The following is a 23,868-nucleotide window of genomic DNA, read 5'->3' on the forward strand; positions in this document are numbered from 1 at the left end:
ACTTTAGCGCCCTATAAAAAGAACAAAACAAAATGTCATATGCAATCAGCTGGCTGGCTAAACCCCAGAAATACCATATCAGGCTGTGGGTTTTAAAAATAACCATAATGTTCCAGTATTTTGAGATTTTTAAATTTACTCACGGATATTTATTTTTAGCCACATTAATACGGAAGAGGATTAGGGCCAAACAATAATAAAAAATTAAAACCATCTCGAGATTAAAGTTGTTAAATTTCTAGAAAAAAAGTCCAAATAAAATGTTGAGAATAAAGTCATTAAATTACGAGAAAAAAGTTGTTAAATTACGAGAACAAATTCGTTAAATTATGAAAAAAAAGTTGTTAAATTTCTAGAAAAAAAGTCCAAATAAAATGTTGAGAATAAAGTCATTAAATTACGAGAAAAATGTCGTTAAATTTCTAGAAAAAAGTCCAAATAAAATGTTGAGAATAAACTCGTTAAATTACGAGAAAAAAGTTGTTAAATTACGAGAACAAATTCGTTAAATTGAGAAAAAATTCGAGATAAAATGTTGAGAAAAGTAATTAAGTTACGAGAAAAAAACGTTAAATTTTGAGAAAAAAAAAAAAAAAAAAACCGAGATAAAATGTTGAGAATGTAATTTAATGAGTTTATTCGCAACATTTTATCTCGACTTTCTCTAAATTTAATGAGTATTTTTCTCGTAATTTAACGAGTTTATTCGCAACATTTTATCTCGACTTTCTCTAAATTTAATGAGTATTTCTCTCAGAATTTAACGAGTTTGTTCTCAACATTTTATCTAGACTTTCTCAAAATTTAACAATTTTTCTCAGAATTTAATCAATTTGTTCTCGTAATTTAACTACTTTTCTCATAATTTAATGAGTTTATTCTCAACATTTTATCTCAACCTTTTTCTCGAAATTTAACAAATTTAATCTTGATTTTTTTTTTTTTTTTTTTAATTGCTTGGCCCTAATCCTCTTCTGTACATTTACAGTGTGGTTTCTCAAAGTGAAATAAATAAAAACATCCAAACACATAAAGGTTCTGTAAATATTAACATTTATTTAAGTGTACAATTTTAATAATTCTTTTTCAACCTCATTTCAAAGGTTTCAAGTCTCAATGCAAAGCAACCCTGGTTGAACGAAGGATAAAAACTGATATTTTAACTGCTCTATAACACTGTTAAAAACAGTGTAACTATATGAAACGACCCTCTGCGGACCGTCAAGCGAGTCAGAGCCTCTCTTTGAATTAGTACAGCATCACAGTGCGTTATTTAGTGTGTTCGATTTTTTTTAAATGGCACACATGAACTTTAAATTCCAACACGAACCGTATGTGACCTACAGGAAAAAAACAAACCACATGCCTGTGAGATTTGTTGTAATGCCAGTAAAGTGCAAACTAGCATATGCAAACAGGATATTTTATAATAACTGTAGTGTTTCTCACATCTAATGTTAAGGAGAGTCCTGACATAGTAGCTATAGCACACGATGTGTAAACATAACCGTCGTATTGCGCTGTATCCCCACAGTTCTTTTGTGATTCGTGCAAAAATATAAACCGACTCAAACTCTGAGCAATGGGGCTAAATATGCTTTTTTGTTTAGAAAATAATAGTGCTAAACTACATTTTGAATAAGAAAAGGTAAGGTACGTAAGAGAAAAGTATGAAAATAGTGTTCTTGCTTCACAATATCAACATTAAAGTCTCGCTCGTCTTGTTCGACCTCAATTCAATTAATGATGAAGAAAAAAAACAACAACAAAAGACCCAAAAACATTCAACTCTACGAATCAAGAAACTTGATGTAAAATTGCACGTTAATCCAATAGGGGAAAAATAAGATACATGACAAACCTTTACAGATTAAATGAGGTATTGCACAGATTAATACAAAAAAAAAAAAAAGCAAAAAAAGGCAACAACAACAAAAAATTTGTACAGCAAATTGGTCATCCATTTACATCATTTTATAAGATTTAGAAAGAAAAGAGCAATGTAGTGTCTTAATTGTTTTGGGCATCCCTGGTCATCAGTCATCCCACTCATCATCATCCTCAAAATCTTCTTCGTCATCATCATCCTCATCTTCATCTACAAAACCATGGATTGAATGTTAAGTTTTCAAGTGTAACATAATGCAAAACGAGTCTGACTGCAATCGTCATAAAGCTCAGGCATGAAAAACGGTCACCACGCACCTGAAGAGTGGATTGCTTTGCTCCTCTTCTGCATGACCTCCATCAGCGCTCCCACGATCCCAGCTGAGGGGGTAGGAGTAGGCGGAGCAGAGTCTCCACCATCCGGTACCTGAAAAGGTCACATGATCAGAATTGTTTTTCTTCACCAGCAGGTTTTAATAGATAAACAGAATTGATACAATAATGTCCAGTTGGAGAACAAACTGTTAATTGTGATTCATTTACGTTTATTTTTTTTAATTTATGAGTTTTTCCAAGTGTCATTTATGGCCTGGAAAACTTTCCAATATTATATAACTAGCATCTGCATAATTTGTATTACTACTGTTCAAAATATTTTTTAATGTTGTTAAAGAAGTCTCTTAATGCTCATCAAGTTCGCATTTATTTAAATCAAAAAAAAAAAAAAATAAATAAATAAAAACAATAATGTCAAATATTACTACAATTTAAAAAGAATGGTTTTCTATGGAAATATATAGTAAAATGCAATTTATTCCTGTGATCAAAGCTGAATTTTCAGCATCATTACTCCAGTCTTCAGTGTCACATGATCCTTCAGAAATCATTCTAATACGATGATTTGCTGCTCAAGAAACATTTATGATTACTATCAATTGGAAACCGCTTCATATTTTTGCAGAAACTAATTTTAAGATTCTTTGATGAACAGAAAGTTAAAAAGAACAGCATTTATTTGAAATTGAAATTTTTTGTAGCATTAAAATTTTACCGTCACTATTTTATTTAATGCATTCTTATAGAAGCTTGTTTTCACCACAGAAAAACAAGTTAATCTCAATTCTTTCCTGTAGCTCAGTGGTTAGAGCATGGCACTAGTAATGCCAAGGTCATGGGTTCGATCCCAGGGGATTGCACATACTCAGATACAAAAAAAAAAATTTATAGTATAATGCAATGTAAGTCGTCTGCCAAATGCGTAAATGTAAATTCAGATTTTTTCCCCTCACAGTTGCAAGCTTACATCTCGCAAAAAATTGTTTTAATGGAAAGCACTTTGGCCAACTCAACTTAAAAGTTGTGTTTAAGTGTGCTATACAAACAAACTAAACAAACGAACTAATTCTGAATTTATAACTTGCAATTGTGAGTTTATATCATGCAATTGTGATAAAATTCAGAATTGCGAGATGAAAAAAAAAAAAAAAATCTGAATTGTGAGATAAAAAGGGTGCAATTACCTTTTTTATTTATTATTCTGTGGCGGAAACAAGCTTCCATACATTCTAGCTCAATAAACGTATTATTTAAAAACAAACAAACAAAAACAAACAAAAAAAATCTTATTTTCTCATTGGTTCAGAAAATAAAAGCTGAAAGTCTTTGCCGCTCTACTCACATTTTTAAGCTGAATGCCATGTCGGATTTGGTCTAAGAGAGCGCCGCGGCCGCCACTGGACACGGCCGGCTTGTTGTTTTGCTCCACCTTCTTCAGCTGCGCCCCTTCTCGAATTTGGTCCAGGAGTGCAGATTTACCCCCAGACAGCTCCCCTGAACCCACATCCGTTAGTGGAGGCGCAGGAGGTGGTGGTCCCGGAGGAGGCGGTGGCGGCGGGGGTGGAGCCCCACCCATTGATGGAGGCGCCGGCGGAGACAGAGAGGCAGGCTGGGGTGGTGGAGGTGGGGGAGGAGCTGACCCGTGCCCTCTGCTGGGTGGAGGAGGAGGTGGTGCGCCCATACCTGGTCTAGAGGGAGGAGGTGGAGGTGGGGCGGCGGTGGGAGCTCTGGAGGGCGGAGGTGGAGGCGGCGCTCCTCGGCCTCTGGAAGGGAGTGGGGGAGGAGGGCCGGCGTTGTGAGGAGGTGGAGGAGGGCCGGCGTTGTGAGGAGGTGGAGGAGGTGGTCCTCCTCTGGATGGCGGAGGTGGGGGTGCTGGAGGAAGACAATAGAGCAACACGTTACAATATCCAGTGCAGGCAACTACTTTCAAGTCAAACCCAACTTAGAAACAGAAATTTCACTCCAGGGTTCTTGAATGAAAAAGCAGCTGGAGCAGCATTCCCATAGGATGCAGTGTGTTCATCCGGGCTGCTGCGAATATAAATGCTGACTCTGGAAAATAAGTTGGACTGGAGAGCTTTCAGCTGTGAGCAGTGAGTAAGACAGAAAACATGTTCTTCACACACACCAACCAGAGCTGGAGTCCAGATCTCCCACGACAGCATAAATGTGGCTCACATTGTTTTTTCAGCCCATTTCCTGAACAAACAGAGCTTGGTTTGGATGTCTAGTTTTGGTGCTTGACTCCAACTCTGGTTCTGACTAGAGGCACTAAAAGAGTTTCCAATAAAGATGTACACGTCATCAGTATTGTAGTTTAACAGTAGTTTGGATGCAATCTTTCTGATTGGGCCACTGCAAACCCATGCAAAAGAGGAAAGTAACCTACCACTCCACCTTGGAGGTTCTGAGGGACAAATTATTTAAATATTACTCTATTATAGTACAACATAAGATCATTTTTGCTTAGATAAGTTCTAATATCAAATCCTGGTATCTGCACCCAAACTCTTGGACTCACCTTGTCTTCGAAGTTCATCTTTCACAGCCTCTACTCCTCCTTTCTTCTCAATGAAGTCGTAGATGACCTTCGACGTCTCTTTGTCTTTGAGCTCAGCCTCAGAAATGCCACACATGTCAAACAGGTTCTTTAGGTCTGGGTCCAGGTTGTTCAACTGAGAAAAGACAAGGAGTGAACCGTCAGCAAATGACTGGAAAGAATCTAAATACAGATCAAAAATACTTAGAGTTGTAGTACTCCTCATTCACCACATTAACTTTGGACATACATTATCATTCAAAAGTTTGGAGAAAGTTGAATTACTTAATATACTTTTATTCAACATTAAATTGATCAAAAGTGACATTAAAGATGTATAATGTTACAACAGATTTCGGTAACTCTTTACTTTAAGCCTTTATGCATTATAAAGTATTCTTAATAAGACTTTTAATGCACCTTATAATGCATTGTATGATCTCATGAATAATTATAACCACAGTTATAACATTTATGTTAAGCCTTTAGAAAGTATAATGCATTGAAACACAATGACTAACAACCAGCTTAAGATGTAACAAGAAATCTGCAAAATTATTATGCATTTTAAGTTTGAAAATATATAATGCATTATAATGTACTTAATGAAAACCTTTAAAATGCATTAAACATAATGGCTTTAAGTAAAGTGTTACCCAGATTTTAATGATAATGATAATGATAATGATAATGATAATGATAATAATAATAATAATAATAATAATAATAATAATAATAATAATAATTATTATTATTATTATTATTATTATTATTATTATTATTATTATTATTATTATTATTATTATTAGAAGAAGAAGAAGAAGAAGAAGAAATTTATTTCTGAAGGATCATGTGAGTAATGATGCTGAAAATTTAGCTTTGATCACAGGAATAAATTACATTTTACAATATATTCACAGCTATTTTAAACTAATAATATATCACAATATTTACTGTATTTTTGATTAAATAAAAGCATCCTTGGTGAGACCTAAAAACTTTTTTTTTAAATCCTACCGACCCCAAACCTTTGAACGCGAGTGTATTCCAGCAACCAGAAGTAACCAAATACTTTGTCTTTCACATTTTTCCATCACTAAAAACCTAAAGTATATTTTTGTGAAATATTTTGCTTGAGCCGTCTTATTTTAAAATAAATCTGACTCTGTTTGCTTTTTTGTTATCGAACACAATGTGATTCAGACATTAAGATTCGATGTAACAATATTTCAGCTAATTCTTCAAGCACAGAAACAGATGAATACGCTGCTTAATGTTAATAATTCTTTCCTCTGATAACGCAAAACTTCCCTGCACTCCTGCAGCACAATCGCGCCGTAACCCAGAATAAATCCCCTTTATGTAATCTCTCATTCAAGGGAGTTAAAATTTAAAACTAAAGCCATGCAGATCTAAAACACTCACAGCTCAATGAGTGAAATATGATCCTTGATATTTGGGAGAATGATTGCTTTGGATTATGAAGATACACCCCCTCCAATCACATTGTGTAAGAGATGACTTGCATTTGTGAATCATATCCTCCGTGACCTCTGATCCATGATGAAATCGTGTAAACAACCGCATCTCAAGATGACATGCATGTAACACTGAACATCACAGTGTTTCGCATTAAACGCAAACATGCAGTACTCACATCAAAGCCTGTGTTGGGATCCCATCCTACATGCCCAACGTGCCTAGAAAAAAGCAGAAACATTCATCAAATACAGCTCAGAAACTGAAAATGCATTAAGCAAATAAACATTAAAGGACATCAAACATAAAACACAGTCATGGTTATGGAGGTCTCATCCCGCTTTAAAATGATTCCTGGAATACAGCTGCCAGATTATCACGTCTGCGATATATTACATGGGATTAAAAACAAGTGTCCATCCGATTACACTTCCCATCACAACATCGGCCCTGTTTACAATGCTAAATACAGGTGTAAACTGGGTCTAAAATGTTTTGAGCTTGTTCACGAGGTAGTCGAAAACACATTTGACCGGATAGTTTTCATAGTGTAAACGCTCATGTGGTCGAATGTGTTCGAACAGCCACTTAAGAACGCATAATCTAATTTGTGTCCCTCATCTACTTGTGAGCCGATCTTAAAGGGGATAGATGTAATATAAGTCTCTGTCTCCAGAATGTGTCTGAAGTTTCAGCTCAAAATACCCCACGGATCATTTATTATAGCTTGTCAAATTTGCTCCTATTTGGGTGTGAGCAAAAACACGCCATTTTTGTGTGTGTCCCTTTAAATGCAAATGAGCTGCTGCTCCCGGCCCCCTTTCCAGAAGAGGGCGGAGCTTTAACAGCTCAACAACAACAAAGCTGGAGAATCTCACGCAGCCAAAATGAGGATTGTCAGTAACGGTGTTCAGCCTTACATTGTTCAAACTGGAGTCGACACTGATGGAGAGACTCAGGAAGACGTTACAACTTTTAGACGTTTCTGAATGGTTAGTGGATAAATTGATGTAGTTGCTGTGGAGTTGATTCAACTCATCCACTAGCATGTGCCGTCAAGTTCATCTTTTGTGTCGAATTGACCCTCGTTTGTGAAGCAGTCCGGCGTAAAATGACGGCATGTCAACAACACTCTACAACATATCTAAAGCAGCCCAACATGGCCCCGCCCCCTTTGTTGTGTGTTCTTTGGGGCAGGTTTATGTAAATTTTGGGGTGCATAAATCAAGGACCCCTTTAATACCAGATATAAACAGGGCCATACTAAGCAAACGTCCAGGAACCTAACAAGAAATCAGATGCGACAAATCAGCTTCAATGTTAAGTGCACAATGCAATTCCTGGTCCAAAAAACAAACAATTCTCAAACTTGAAACAGAGTTGGTCTGAACATTCACCGAACTCACCGAAAATTGCTCGGGGTGCCGATATCACTTTTGGATATCTTCTTCTTGTTGTTTTTGCCTTTCCCTTTGGCTTTATCTTTCCTCAAGTTGCCTTGGCGGTTGAGGTTGTTCATCTGAGTGTTATTTTGATAACGCTGGTTGTTGATCTCAGGGTTCTTTATGTCCACTGTTGCCATTGGAAGTGCTGGTCCTGAAAGTCCTGATGGTCCTGAAACAGTCACAATTAAATTCATTTACAAAGTATGCATAATGCTCTTTTTCATAGCCTGTTAACTGTGTGTCCAGCAATTTTTATTGCCTTTTTCTTTATCATGTATTTTATTAGGCATCATTCAAAAGCTTAAACGCTCAAAATTTATCCTGTGAAAAGAGTTTTGAAATGCTAACGGTACTTTAAATCCTTTTAGCGGAGGCAATTTTTGTGGTATCAACTTCAAATTTAAGAACACACTTTGGTTAGACGTATGGCTTTGATGTTCTAGCAATGTTAGAGTCCATTTTGTAAAGTATTTTTTTTTTATTTTATTAAAAATATGTTTAATTCTGAACATTTGCTTTACATCATTTACACTTTCATGCTTTCACTTCTGCAATAATCTTCATTAAGAGACCAAGCATTTAAAACAGACATTTAAGCTCAAAAATGGGGTTAACAAGTTTAATGCACTGAACATGAGAAACAGCAACCATCCAATAAAGGATCTTTCCATCTTGTCCAGTTATTAAAGTCCTCAGATAAACTTCACTGGTCGCAACCTACCTGCATCCTCTCGCTCGACACTGTACACAGGTGAGAGTAAAAACGACGGGCTATAGTGCCCGCTAATGTCTCCACCCCCTAAACCCACGTTCAGGAGGATTTTACCCATCACCACACAGGTGCGCTCACTGTGCCGCAGGTTAGCCACGGGGTCGGAGAAGGAACCGTACAGCTCGTCCTGTGGGAGTATGAGGCATTGCAGAGGAGCCAGGCAACCTCCCAAATCCGGAGCCCCATCTAGTATCTCATCGGTCGGCGCTGACAAAAATGTGGTGCAGAACATCATCTCCGAACGCATGCAGACATCCACGACGCAGGTGTGTCTGGTCAGGCTGCTCTCACTCTTCTCTGCCAGCATTTGAAGGCTACTGTACACCACAAAGTCCCGCCCTCTTTTAATCCCAGCAAATTATACAAAACCGCTGGATTTTACATAACCGTTAAAGCCAGCAATAAGCTGCGGCAAATCTCCTGGGCTCTTCTAAGCACAATGAGGGTCCATGATGAGGACACACTGCAACTGAGAAACCCTCCATGCAGACAGAGGGCGCTAATCACAGGGTGGTCAATACTAGGTGACTAAATCGGCACAAAATATGGAGGGGGGAAAACCCTACTGTTCCTCAAAACATCAGCTTCACGAAGAGTACACATGAATATCCTAAACAGTCACTCAATAACCCACTTTAGGAACTCTGGGTGTAAACAGCACCTTCACACACCCAAAATAGTCTGGTTTCACTGAAGAAACAAAACAAAATCAAACCTAACCCATCTCATAAACCTCATATCATCTTTGCATTGCTTTAAACTTAGGCACTGCTCAGTGTATAGGATGGTAGTGACAAAATGCCAGATTTTCCAGTATAGCTGGATTTCTGCCTCTGGGGTGAATGAACTGTTAACATACATTAGTTGGGTAGGGTAGTTGAGAGCCCCCCGAGGGTCATATGTTGAAAAGACCAGCACCACTGTGAAGATCAAGTTTGACATTACGCATCAGGGGGGAGGAATGCGTGTTTGTGAATTATATTTGCTACAATGTTTGCCTGTATGCATTTAAAGGATCAAGCAGAATTTATTTTTAGACTTATGTCAAATAACGTGGATGCCCCCAATATTAAATATATTTGAATTTCTTTTTAAAAGGTAATGCAATAGTTACTTTTCCTGGTAATTAGTAACTACGTTAGTTACATCATTATAAAAGTAACTATTTGTGAGAAGTAACTAGTAACTATAATTACTTTTTTAAAGTAACGTGCCCAACACTGATTATGATGGGGGAGGAGAGAGCCAATCAGCAGTAGGGGGCGTGTCCACTCATGATGGGGGAGGAGAGAGTGAGCCAATCAGCAGTAGGGGGCATGTCCACTCATGATGGGGGAGGAGAGAGTGAGCCAATCAGCAGTAGGGGGCATGTCCACTCATGATGGGGGAGGAGAGAGTGAGCCAATCAGCAGTAGGGGGCATGTCCACTCATGATAGCTTGTACATACTCTTGTGTACTGGATGTTCATTATTTGTTCTTGTCGTTGGTTCATCATCTTTGCTTTATTTTTCGTGAAGAACTCTTACCGTTGCGTGTTTGTGCATTTTGGGGGCGGGGCAATGAAGGGAGGGGCGTGTTTGTTTGTGTTAGTTTCAAATATCAACAGTGTTTACTGCACCTTTAAAGCCATGTGGTGAATTGGATGAAAAATGTGAAATATGTCCTGGTGATATTTTATTCCACAATCAAAAAAAAAAAAAAAAAAAAAAAAATGTTTGTATTATTTATAATTAATAATTATATATAATTATATTATATATATTATATATTATAACAATTTTTGTATTAGGCATAATTTTAATTTGTCATGGATATAAACATTAAACATTTAAAAGTTGAATAAATGAAATAGACTCATTTTTTATTATTTATGTAATAAATAATATTTGCAAAGTTCAAACGCACCTATATAGCTTGGCAGCATTTTTTTATTTTATTTTATTTTATTTTTTATTTTATTTTTATTTTATTTTTTTTATTTTATATTTTATTTTATATTTTATTTTTTATTATATTTTATTTTTTTATTTTTTTATGTATATATTTTTTTTATTTTATTTTATATATATTTTTTTATTTATTTTATTTTATTTTTTATTTTAATTAGCAATTATAATTTTGGGGCTAAATGTCACAATAATAATGCCACAACACAAATGTTATGGTCCTTTCAGAAAAATTTAATTCCTATTTTTTCCTTTTGATTTTGGCGTGAAATATGACCCAGACATTTCTATGCATAATTTAATCTGATTATTCAATAGGTGTTCATAAACTCCTAGCATATCTTCAAAGAATCTGCAGACATAAATACATTTTAACTGGTAAACTTTGTCAGTCCTGTGTAAAGTTTAGTCTAGACATTAAGAATTAACGTTCATGTAATTCATTAGTAAACAACCTACCATTAGGTGGGTCACGTCTTTTTTCTGCAAGACAAAATTAAGATAACCGTTATTACTAAATTCACCACTGAATGCCTTAAAATGTAGGGTTTATTAGTGTAAGGAGGAGAAGATTTAGTGGCGTAAGATAGATCGGAGAGATTTAATATTAATTTGTCTGAAAAGACTCAAATGCACAATCCTCTCCTTGTCCCGGCAGAAGTTGCTGAGTCAGTCGACACAGAGGGGAAGTGGTTAAACAGAAGACTAATCAGAAGCAGACCCACACAAACAGACTGCTGTGTGTCCCACAGACATCAAAGAGCAGGACGCAGCAGAAACAGGCACAAGGAAACACGTAAACTGGCCTTAGTTAGGAAGAAAAAACTGGGAGCGCGGGATATAGCGTTAAAGAAAAGTGATAGAAGCAGACAAAGGGGGAACGACTGAATCATGTCAGAAGAAAACCAGATGATAATGTTTTTTCCAGCAGAGGGACACAAGTGAAGTGAAGGAGAGATACAGGCTGCTGTGTCGCTGTATTTACCGGTTTTCCTCCCTCTTTTACTCAGAAGATCATTGGCTGTAGACCTGAAGTGCTTGGCTTCCTCCTCACTGGCAAAATTGAGACCGATCTGGCACGCCTGAGGACGAACATACATTAAAGATGTTTTACATACACTCTGATTGTGGTGAAACGACAGAGACAATACGTCATGAGACAATGTCATGAATTAAAATGGAAAAGAATGCTGGTTGCACCGATAAACAAAATGCAACTTGTTTACTTTTGTAATAAGTCACATTATAGAGAAAACAATATTAACTCTTTCCTGCCGATGTTTTTGCGTCTGCTTACATATGCTATCGCTTTTTTCTTCTTCACCTGTGTTTTGATCAGGAGATTCAGATTTTTTTTTATTTATTTATTTACCGTGTAACAGTGAAAACAAGGAAAGCCGGAAAATTCTGTCAATGGCAGGGAAAGAGTTAAATGAGAAAAAGTAACTACATTGTAATAAAGGATTAACAAGACAAAGGATAATGTGCACGGATGAAATCATGCACGATAAGACCAGATATAAAAACGAATAGAGCCAATTTCACTTTCACATTGACTTTAAATTCAGGTTTATCAGTCTGTGGCACATACCTTAAGTCTGCTGAGGTGAACTACAAGTGTACAAAACAGATACAAACACACGCAAAGGCCATGGAGGTACAAGATCAGAGTACTTACGTCTCCAGCAAATGTGATAAAGTAAGACCTGGAGCTGTTTAATGCAAAGTTGTTGTAGAACTCTTGATCAAACAAGACTCTTCCCTCCTGTCAAAGCAGAAGAAGAAACCATTTGCTTAATACTAAGAGCAGAGGAATAAAAACCCTCACACATATCTGACCCACATTAAGCATCTGCTGACTTACTTTCATATCAAACACCCTGATAAAGTAGGATCTCTTTTGGCTGTCTTTCACCAGACAGGCCACTCCACAGCACTTCTTCACCCAGGACGAGTTTCTCTCGGCTCCATAGACCTGAACCACTGCTGAACACAAACTCTGTGGACACAAAAAGGAAACAGAAGAATTAAACTAAATCTGCAATCGTGATTTATTAAAATAAATAAGTCATTTAAAATAAATTCTGTACATGATTTTCAGTATGAATCTGTTATGCCCTATGAATATTCAAAAAACACATTATTTTCCTCATAATATCCATTGTTGCAGCTCCTCTCTTCCCAGTCTGTCAGTAACGCTTTGTTTAGTTCCTGTCTCTATGAAGCCCCTCCTTCTGAAAAGCAAAGTGTGCTCCGATTGATCGGCTGGAGCAGGGTGTTGGGCTTGGTCAAGCGTGTTTTTGAAGTGTCCCACCCCTTCCCATAACCGCCAGTTTCAATTAGGGCTGCCCCCTAATAGTCAACTCAACATTAGAAGTTTAGAAGAGCAAATTTTTATTACTCCATTAGTTAAAAAAAAAAAAAAAAAAAAAAAAAAAAGTCATGCAGTCCGTAAGGGACAAATAGTTAACGGATTTTGTGGTAATTACAGTATGTTGGGCAGGAAATCCAAACATTCACCTATCATCCATTGACCTCAAATATGGCTTAGCATTTCAAACATGTAAGTACTAGCAACTTTACATGGCCCGCTCGCTCAAACGTTACCCTAGATAAATGTGCACTATCATTAGGCGCATATCCGAGTGCAAGCTTAAGTATTAGCGTGCTTACTGCAAGACATGGTGGCGTCTGTGCAATCACTTGCATTTTTTTTTAAACTTTCCATTTTTGGTCATACAGATAACAGTAATACATCAGTTGAAAGTCTGTAAAGTCTACTTTTATTTGTGTAAACTCACAATGACAAGAAAACATTGTAAAATGCTAAAACATTGTAAAAATTGCCGTCTCAGTCTCCATGAACCGGAGCACATGACAAAAATGAACCGAAATTCAATGTATAGGCTATCTGCCTCACAAACATGAGAAATATATCTATAGAAACCTTGAAATGTCTTTTAAACTAACCAATTTAAATCAAAAAGAAATGTTATCTGCTTACGTAATCCATATGAAAGGTGCATTTCTCTCTATAGACACGTTTACTGCGGAGATGGCGAGTCAGAATCGTCAACTTCATCTTTGCAGCGGACACAGACTCAGAAAACACTAGTTTATTAATAATAAAAATGTCTCCTTGATATTTTTCCCTCCAAAACATTCCTAATCATTATTTTTGCCGGTGCTTTGTGGCATGCTTTATGCTATATTACGTATAATATAATATAATATAATATAATATAATATAATATAATATAATATAATATAATATAATATAATATAATTAATATAATATAATATAATATAATATAATATAATATAATATAATATAATATAATATAATATAATATAATATAATATAATATATATATTATGGTTTAGTATTCTCCTCAGTCTACATTCAAGTAATTAAATTAATATAAACGTGCAATTAGTCAACTAATGGCTTTAATGAACGACTAATAGTCAACTATTAAAATCCCTTATATTTAGCATTTGCCTTGGACAGGAATTATTTAAAAAGGTGCCATAGAACGTTCTTTCACAAGATGTAATATAAGTCTAAGGTGTCCCCTGAATGTGTGAAGTTTCAGCTCAAAATACCCCATAGACTTTTTTTAATTAATTTTTTTAACTACCTATTTTGGGGCATCATTAACTATGCACCGATTCAGGCTGCAGCCCCTTTAAATCTCTTGCTGACTGCCTGATTTTTCGCTATTGTTCTTGCTTGCTTACCTAGTCTGATGATTCAGCTGTGCACAGATCCAGACGTTAATACTGGCTGCCCTTGTGTAATGCCTTGAACATGAGCTGACATATGCAAATATTGGGGGCGTACATATTAATGATCCTGACTGTTACGTAACAGTCGGTGTTATGTTGAGATTCGCCTGTTTTTCTGAGGTCTTTTAAACAAATGAGATTTATATAAGAAGGAGGAAGCAATGGAGTTTGAGACTCACTGTTTGTCATTTCCATTGAACTCTTGTTATTCAACTATGCCAAGGTAAATTCAATTTTTGATTCTAGGGCACCTTTAAATATTGAATATTGTGCTCAAACAACATTACACACAAAAGACAGATGAACATGAAGCAAAATAGGACCTCTTCAATTAAACAACATTTAAAAAGTCCAAAGAATGTCAAAAAAAGCACTTTAAAAATTTCATAAAGGTCACCATAAGTGGTCAATAAATATCAACCTTTAATGCCATAAAACTACCACAAATTGTGTTGTTCAACCACTCTGGTGATTAATCTGTAAAGGACATGATCGTACCGCAGTGTCATTCAACCGCCCGACGCAGGGCAAGCACCTCATGACGATGTGAGTGAAAACGACAGATCCATGCCAAGAGTGCAGCACTCACGGAAAAACGACTTTGACAGTCTCCTCACGAAGCTGCCGGTCACAATGCCACTGAATGAAGACACTCTCTCAGGCTAATCATGATGAGAAGGAGGAACACGGCACATTATGCGCATTATGACTGTAGTCGAAGCTCTTGGCGAAGAGCACAGCCCATTATCATAGATCATTTTTCAATTATATCGCTGATACGTTTTTTTTTTATAATCGCACAGAATGAGATAATTAGAGTCATAAAGAATCTGAAGTAGCGATAGTCTTTTCTTCCCTATTGTGACGTATATCCAAGTGAAACGGCTTCACAAACAAGAACAAATGTAGGGCGGGGCTTGATTTTTGCTCATGCAGAATTGATTGGATGGTTGTGGTTTGCTATTGGCTGATCTCTTGTGAGTGACAAAGATGAGAGAGGGAGGGGAAGTTATTCTGATTCAAGATTATGGAGGCACATGAACATATATAAAACATTTAAAATAAATGCGGCAATATTCCATTAAAAAAAAAAAAATTTTTGGGTGAATGATTTCATGTTGACTTTAAATCCAGCATGATTATATAATATAAAAAGTTCCAAATTCCACATGTTTATAGCATATTTTTTTGCTATTTTACCTTGCATATGTAAACAACCTTGTTATCAGGAAGAAAAAAAGGTTTCTGAATACTAAATATGCTGAATTCTTTTCTTTTTTTTTTCTCCACTCAGATATTCCAAGTAAATTTCACAAATAACTGCTAAGAAATGCCAAGTAACACACTTAATTAAATCACATTCTCTTGTAAAACATACTCAAATGATTTTTCGAATTTAAAAATAAAACGAAGATTATTTTGATATGTAAATGTGGGCAGTTTTATGTTAATGAGCTCTTAGTTGTGATATCTATCTATAACATTACATTTTCTGAATGATCCGATTTTGCAGTTTAGTTTTAAGAAAAGTTCTGGACAAACATGGGAGGAAACTTTGAATAGTGTATGTCAAAATCCTGTTTTTCACGATATGCATGTCGTCTTTGAGGAAAAACAAGGATACATCCAAGCTGAAACCACCGCATGCATCTAATTAAACCGACCTGAGATGAACCGGCAGTGAGGAATCAGAACAAAAGAACCAGTGAATATTTCTCCCCAAGTTACTCCTAAAAACTGTGACGTAATCATGAACTTCCGAGCACTTTTAAGTGAATAGCTGCAAAATGCAAAGACGTCCTCGCCAAACAGCCACTTTGGGGAATTAATGATCAGCATCTATTCTCAGGACAGGCCAGATGATTTACACGAGCGCAGAGGGGACCAGCAAATCCAGGCGGCCATGCCAGGATCCCGGTCAGGAATGCAGCCACGCCACGCATCTTAACAACCAGCCGAACCGCAGGCCTGCTGCTGCTAGCTGTTACAGAGACAGTCAAAGCTTCCATTAACCGCAAGATAAAAGACAGAGGACACAGTAGGTGCACACATAGAGTGCTCTCATTGGCAGAACGAAGCTGCCACCCATTATCAGTTCACTAGAGTCATTACTCCAACTCGGAGGCATCCATCTGAACCAAAAGCAGATAGTCATCGCTTCATATCTCGCAGTTTATTGCTCATCATCAGCTGCGGTTAATGCAAATGCCCTCTGGAAGAAATCTGGTGATGTAATATGAATACACTGTGATGACGTCACTGATGATGTATGTGTTTAGGAAAATGCTGCTATTATACAAGAAAGAAAGAACACTTTTATTCAGCAAGGAGGCATTAAAGTGACAGCAAATACTTGTATAATGTCACAAAAGATTTCGGTTTCAAATAAATGATGTTCTAATAATCAGAAATGTTTCTTGAGCAGCAAAACATCATATCAGAATGATTTCTGAAGGATCATGTGACACTTAAGACTGCAGTAATGATGCTGAAAATTCGGTTTTGATTACTGGATATAAATTATATTTTACTATATATTTAACAGAAAACAGTTATTTTAATTTGTAATAATATTCCACAGAATTACTGTATTTTTTATTAAATAAATGCTGCCTTTTTGAGCAGAAGAGGCATCAAAAAAAAAAAAAAAAAAAAAAGTATTGACACCAAACTTTTAAACGGTAGTGTTTATTACGGAAGAGGATTAGGGCCAAGCAATAAAAATAATAAAATAAAACCATCTCGAGATTAAAGTTGTTAAATTTCGAGAAAAAAGTCGAGATAAAAATGTTGAGAATAAAGTCATTAAATTACAATAACAAATTAGTTAAATTACGAATTTGCTCTCATAATTTAAAAACTTTTTTCTGGTAATTTAATGACTTTATGCTCAACATTTTATTTCGACTTTCTTGAAATTTAACAAGTTATGTTTCGAAATTTAACTTTAATCTTGAGATGTTTTTTTTTTTTTTTTATTATTATTGCTTGGCCCTAATCCTCTTCCGTAGTTTATCCATCTATCCCTGTATATAATTATAATTATAAAAAAAAAAAAAAAGAAAAATATAATATGCAAAACAAAATAAAAATAATTGACTAATACCATGTATTTAAATACTAAGTAAACAAATACTAATAGTAAATACTAAAGTAAATTAAATAAAATGCTAAAAGTAAATACAAAAAAAAAAAAAAAAAGAAGAATATTCCTTAAATTTAATATTCTTAATGTGCTGTATAAATAATAATAATAAAATAATAATAATAATAAAAACTGTTGACCAAACTTGAATTATAATATTCCTAATATTCCTTCAACTAGTAATACAAGTAGACTTTTATGATATTGTCCGTCGACCACCCCACTCTTTCTATATCAGCATTGGCCATCTAAAAAAAAAAAATGATAATACTGAAGACTTGGACCAAAGGTCAAAGTTGAAGAATCGGTCATTAAAAATGGTGTCTACAACCCTGCTATTATCAAATCATACACTTTACACACTCAAACAGAGATAAAAGCTGAAAAATAGAGACTTCTACAGTCCTCACAGTTCTCAGAAACTTGACCAGCAGGAACTACCTGAGAGGACTGGTTCTCCAACCCCCAACATTAACATACTGCCAGAAACAGCAGAAAAATCCCAGAGGCCCACTGTACCACATCCTCAGGGTGGGCTGATGGAGCAGTCCTGCTCCGAAATGAACGCTGAGAGAGCTCCCCAACAAAACTTGGATCAGTCTCAGCTCATGGTTCTGATTCCTCAGAGGAGAGACGTGGAAAACACACCCACTTCAATCATGCCGCGGACACGCCGCTTGAATATAAAAATGCTCACAACATAAATTCATAAATAAATGCGTCAGAAAGGTGACTCAGCCTCTGGGATGCATTGATATTGCAAGTGCATGATAAGCACAGCACTGTCACCGTCCAGCGCCGGCAGGAATGTGAAGCATTCAAGGACCCGTGTCAAGAAACCGTGAATTCTGGGTGGCAGGCCTGCTTCCCGTTTCACACAGAGGAACAAGGATCTTTGGAAACCCGCATGCCCTCGTTTGAAAAGGGAAGCTTCGTTTTTGTTGTCCGAACAACATGAGTTTAATCTTGTAGGAACAGAACAGGTAATGTAGTGGAATGAGGAAACAGAAAGCCAACAGCAGATGCTGAGCTACACCTGGACAAAACATTACCCAATACAACCCAACTGCAGGGAATCAGCATGTTATACAACAACAGCCTGAAGGAAACTGATGATTAAACAAAAACATGTCAGTACTGCGCTACCAAAACTTGAGATCAATACATAATCATGATATTTAAGGTGCAACTTGTACTCTAAAAAAATGGACAAACCCAACGGTTGGGTTAATGACTATATGACTAGCTTGAGATGAACCCAAAATAGGTTGGAAATTAAAAATCAGACACAATTACTAAAGGCAACAATAATAATCAAAAGGTGAACATTTATTAATAAGCCATGTTCATTTCCAACATATTTGGGTTCATTTTAAGCAAACAATACAGTAATTTTTAAACAACAGTTGAGTTAAATAAAACTACCCAACAGGTTGGGCAAACATTTAACCCAAATTACTGGGTCAAAAGAACCAAACAACCCATTCGCTGGGTTTGTCCATTTTTAACCCAACTTGGGTTGTTTTTGAGCATCAGCGGTTATAATTATGCATAAACACATAAATAGTTAAGGTTGATTAATTGGCCTACATTCATTTGGAAACCGTTTTTGAGTTGAAAAATGTGCATAAACGCATACATTAAATTATTTATAGGCCGTATCAGCAACCTGCGCTCTATAAATCGATGGGTCAACAGATTATACGATTCCGTTTGCTCCTCCCAATCTTGAATATTTTGTTAAATTCTTGACAGTTTAACCAATAACAGTTTCCTCATATGAAACAGTTATGAAAGCTAGGTTAATTATCATTGCATAAACGGCATGTTTGGAAATGCAGAGGTGAGTCTTGTATTCGAAATCAGGACAGACGGTCTGTGTTACATTGTGAAATCTGAAACAGTCACTCAGAGCAGGAGGAAGAGTTTTATGAGGTGGTCAGGTGACAGGTTTTATCTGTCATAAAATCATGAGCTGAACATAAAGGAATGTGCCAATATGAAATGAAAGACTTCAAACCTCCTAATCAAGTCCACCTGATTATGTGTCATTAACTACTGAGGCAAAATAAGGCACTTTATAGACAGATGTCAAAAAATATTTAGGTTTATACTTATATTTTAGGACGGGGGTCATCATATTTGCATTATAAAAGTTTGAAATCCCATGATCTACCTGACTCAATCTCAACAGCACAAGGCCCACGAGCTCACCTGAAACTTTGCAAGAGAAACATTCTGTCACACTGAAGCTCCTGCTAAACTTCAACAGGATACAGTGGATCTTTACAGAGCGTTCCATTTCATTTCAGCGTTCCATTCCAATGGAATCATTAGTGATACATTAATTGCAGTTCGATTTGGGAACATCATGACTGAACACTACCTGGAAAAGAAATCAAGCAAATGCTTGAGAACTTACGCTGCATTTCTTGCTCAGATACTTGAAGAGCACTTCGTTTTCTTGCTGTGTGAGAAGAAGGGAGCCGCTGTTCACAGGCCTCTTGGCTGAAGGCGGACCGCTCATTTTTGACAATCCGATGGTGTGAACTTGTGATCAGGAAGTGTTAAACAGAAAATACGCGTTCATTGATCTCTGATCACCGCTGCTTGTATCCGGAGCCTTTCATGTCCAGACCTGTGTGTTTCGGCCGGGAATGGGTTGAGAGAGGTCCTGCGTCTCTGAAATAAAACACGATGCTCGTTTGGTTATCCGATGTCGTCTCGAGACTCTAAACTTTCATCTGAACTCCTGTGCACCGAGCTTTCAATCCAACATGGCAGTGCCACCGTTGCGCATGACAGGGAGACGCAGGGAATTACAAACCCTACTACGGCGAACGCTTGGCTTATGAATATTAATGACACGCCGTGGCGTTCAATGAGCAGCCGTAATTGAGTCAGTTAGCGAATCAGAGAGCTAATGGGCGTGGCTTGTGAATATGGAATAAATAATGTGACTAGACGCTCCGGGAAGGTTACCAGGCAACGTCAGCATGAGCTCAGCCTTTGCTATAGTAGGATACAGGTCGTATTTGGTCTGCGTATAATGTAAAAGAGTCTGCTTTCAGCATTTAAATGCTTCATTTATAAAATGTGTGTTGGTTATTAGAGAGCTGTAGCCTTACAAATCGCAATCAAGGCATTATTGACAATGATAGAAATGCTGTTTCAGGAACGCAGTGGGGGCGGAGTCATGACGTGGAATGAAGTGGGTGATTTTTTAATTGAAAGAATATATATTATATATATATATATATATAAATGCATACATAGGTACATACAAACACATATATTATATATGTATATGTGTATGTGTGTATATACACATATTTATACATATGGATCATACACACAAATACATATATATTATATACAAACCCGATTCCAAAAACGTTGGGACACTGAACAAATTGTGAATAAAAAAGGAATGCAATAATTTACAAATCTCATAAACTTATATTTTATTCACAATGGAATATAGATAACATATCAAATGTTGAAAATGAGACATTTTGAAATGTCATGCCAAATATTGGCTTACATTCCAAAAAAGTTAGGACAGGTAGCAATAAGAGGCCGGAAAAGTTAAGTGTACATATAAGGAACAGCTGGAGGACCAATTTGCAACTTATTAGGTCAATAGGCAACATGACTGGGTATAAAAAGAGCCTCTCAGAATGGCAGTGTCTCTCAGAAGTCAAGATGGGCAGAGGATCACCAATTCCCCCAATGCTGCGGAAAAATAGTGGAGCAATATCAGAAAGGAGTTTCTCAGAGAAAAATTGTCAAGAAAAGTTATCATCATCATCTACAGTGCATAATATCATCCAAAGATTCAGAGAATCTGGAACAATCTCTGTGCGTAAGGGTCAAGGCCGGAAAACCGTACTGGATGCCCGTGATCTTCGGGCCCTTAGACGGCACTGCATCACATACAGGAATGCTACTGTAATGGAAATCACGACATGGGCTCAGGAATACTTCCAGAAAACATTGTCGGTGAACACAATCCACCGTGCCATTCGCCGTTGCCGGCTAAAACTCTATAGGTCAAAAAATAAGCCATATCTAAACATGATCCAGAAGCGCAGACGTTTTCTCTGGGCTGAGGCTCATTTAAAATGGACTGTGGCAAAGTGGAAAACTGTTCTGTGGTCAGACGAATCAAAATGTGAAGTTTTTTTTGGAAAACTGGGACACCATGTCATCTGGACTAAAGAGGAAAAGGACGACCCAAGTTATCAGCGCTCAGTTCAGAAGCCTGCATCTCTGATGGTATGGGTTTGCATGGGCAGCTTACACATCTGGAAAGGCACCATCAATGCTGAAAGGTATATCCAAGTTCTAGAACAAGTTCTGCTCCCATCCAGACGTCGTCTCTTTCAGGGAAGACCTTGCATTTTCCAACATGACAATGCCAGACCACATACTGCATCAATTACAACATCATGGCTGCGTAGAAGAAGGATCCGGGTACTGAAATGGCCAGCCTGCAGTCCAGATCTTTCACCCATAGAAAACATTTGGCGCATCATAAAGAGGAAGATGCGACAAAGAAGACCTAAGACAGTTGAGCAACTAGAAGCCTGTATTAGACAAGAATGGGACAACATTCCTATTCCTAAACTTGAGCAACTTGTCTCCTCAGTCCCCAGACGTTTGCAGACTGTTATAAAAAGAAGAGGAGATGCCACACAGTGGTAAACATGGCCTTGTCCCAACTTTTTTGAGATGTGTTGATGCCATGAAATTTAAAATCAACTTCTTTTTCCCTTAAAATTATACATTTTCTCAGTTTAAACATTTGATATGTCATCTATGTTGTATTCTGAATAAAATATTGAAATTTGAAACTTCCACATCATTGCATTCTGTTTATATTCACAATTTGTACAGCGTCCCAACTTTTTTGGAATTGGGTTTGTATAATGTGTGTCCATATATATATATATATATATATATATATATATATATATATATATATATATATATATATATAAAATGTATGTGTGTGTGTATATATATAATTTATATACACACAAACACACACATATATACATATTTATATACATGTATCTATATGTATATACATATGTATATATAATATATATGTGTGTACGTGTGTGTATGTATACAAAAAAGAGGGGAAAACAAAAATAAAAGAATAGGAAATAACCCACAACAACAAAGCCAAGTGGATGCAAGGTTAATCAGAGGAGGAATGTGACTTTGCACATAAAGTCCAGAATGAGAACAAAATGAACATTAAAAATACCAATTACACCTAATTACAAACAGCCACTAGAACTTCGTACCGACGGCCTGTCTATTGTTCTAGTCAGCAGAGCGTTGCTTAAATATGTCAAAGTACAACAAAAGGTGGATATGACCTCTGATTTGGACCACGTTTAATTAGAGCACATATTGACATGGTATTTGATGCAATAACTGATGTACAATGGGTTTGTACTTTCGTATTAGGTACTATGTTGACGTCAGTAGGACATATGATGAGTGACTTCAGTCATTTACAGAAACTCGTCAGCTATGTTGACTGCTCCATTGTGAAGGTTTGTGTTGAAAATATTTGCTGCTGACAACACTTTTGAGTATTTCCAGTCGCAGCAAGAAGTTAGTCACTCCCAAACATGGTTGAGCTGTGAGGTAAATACACAGAAACCTGAAAAACCAGTTAGACGAGAGAGAGAGAGAGAGAGAGTCAGTGGGTCAGTAGTAGACAAAAATGAAAATGCCAAAACAAAAGTCATGACAATACATATAGAAAAAAAAGCAATAGCTTGACTTTTTTTTTGTCTGATTAGTCACTAAGGAAAATATGCACAAGAATCTATTCTATCTGTAAGTTGTTGTTAATATTATTATTATTATTATTGTGTTTTTCTGTGTAAGAAAAATTATGGCATTTGACCTACAGAAAGTGGGTCTGATTGTTGACAGCACCACCTACTGGTCAAACGTTATACAGCTAAAATAATGGCAAACCTCAACTACTTTCTGTGACCAGATAAATCTCCTCAATTTTAAGGCACTATAAATTATAATTTTATAGTAAATGTGCTATAAATAAACCTGCCAGCATACAGATTTACACAGCCTGAGAACACAAGCTGGGGAAATCAAACCACCTGCAAATCATTAGCTGTAAAAACACACCGAACACTGACATTTATCACGCAAAGGATGATAACAACGCCTTATCAGAGATCATAACAAGTGTTGCAGACATCCAAAGCACACTTAAACTTTCACATACATCTTCTCATTTATTTATTTAACTTCAGGTTTTCCTTGCAACTTCCCATCGTTGCATGTTTCCCTTTTGCTGTTTAAGGACTGATTGTGGACAAGCATAATATTAGTGTTACGCTGACAACCGTCGGTTTTGGCCAGAGGAAGCTGAATGTGCTCATCTGAATTACTGCAGTATTAGATTATGCAGCAAGTATGCTTATGAAGAGCAGCTGTTTCCTACACTGTCCAGCTCATGGTGTTCATGTATTCATGC

General features: G+C 36.5%; 1 protein-coding gene across 1 annotated transcript; it reads right to left on the reverse strand.

Annotated features, from left to right (window-relative positions):
* Window positions 1-1,042: 1,042 nt before the first annotated feature.
* Window positions 1,043-20,233, reverse strand: waslb (WASP like actin nucleation promoting factor b). Its single transcript, XM_067391410.1, has 11 exons — window positions 19,762-20,233; window positions 12,270-12,404; window positions 12,084-12,170; window positions 11,391-11,487; window positions 10,865-10,888; window positions 7,648-7,855; window positions 6,420-6,462; window positions 4,745-4,898; window positions 3,566-4,095; window positions 2,206-2,314; window positions 1,043-2,098 (listed from the first exon to the last, which is right to left on the reverse strand). Exons 1-11 carry the CDS (start codon window positions 19,864-19,866, stop codon window positions 2,037-2,039), a joined length of 1,554 nt encoding a protein of 517 aa, XP_067247511.1. The 5' UTR covers window positions 19,867-20,233; the 3' UTR covers window positions 1,043-2,036.
* Between the last annotated feature and the right edge of the window lie 3,635 nt (window positions 20,234-23,868).

This window comes from Chanodichthys erythropterus, chromosome 8 (genome assembly GCF_024489055.1).
Source record: "Chanodichthys erythropterus isolate Z2021 chromosome 8, ASM2448905v1, whole genome shotgun sequence".
Classification (NCBI taxonomy): Eukaryota; Metazoa; Chordata; class Actinopteri; order Cypriniformes; family Xenocyprididae; genus Chanodichthys; species Chanodichthys erythropterus.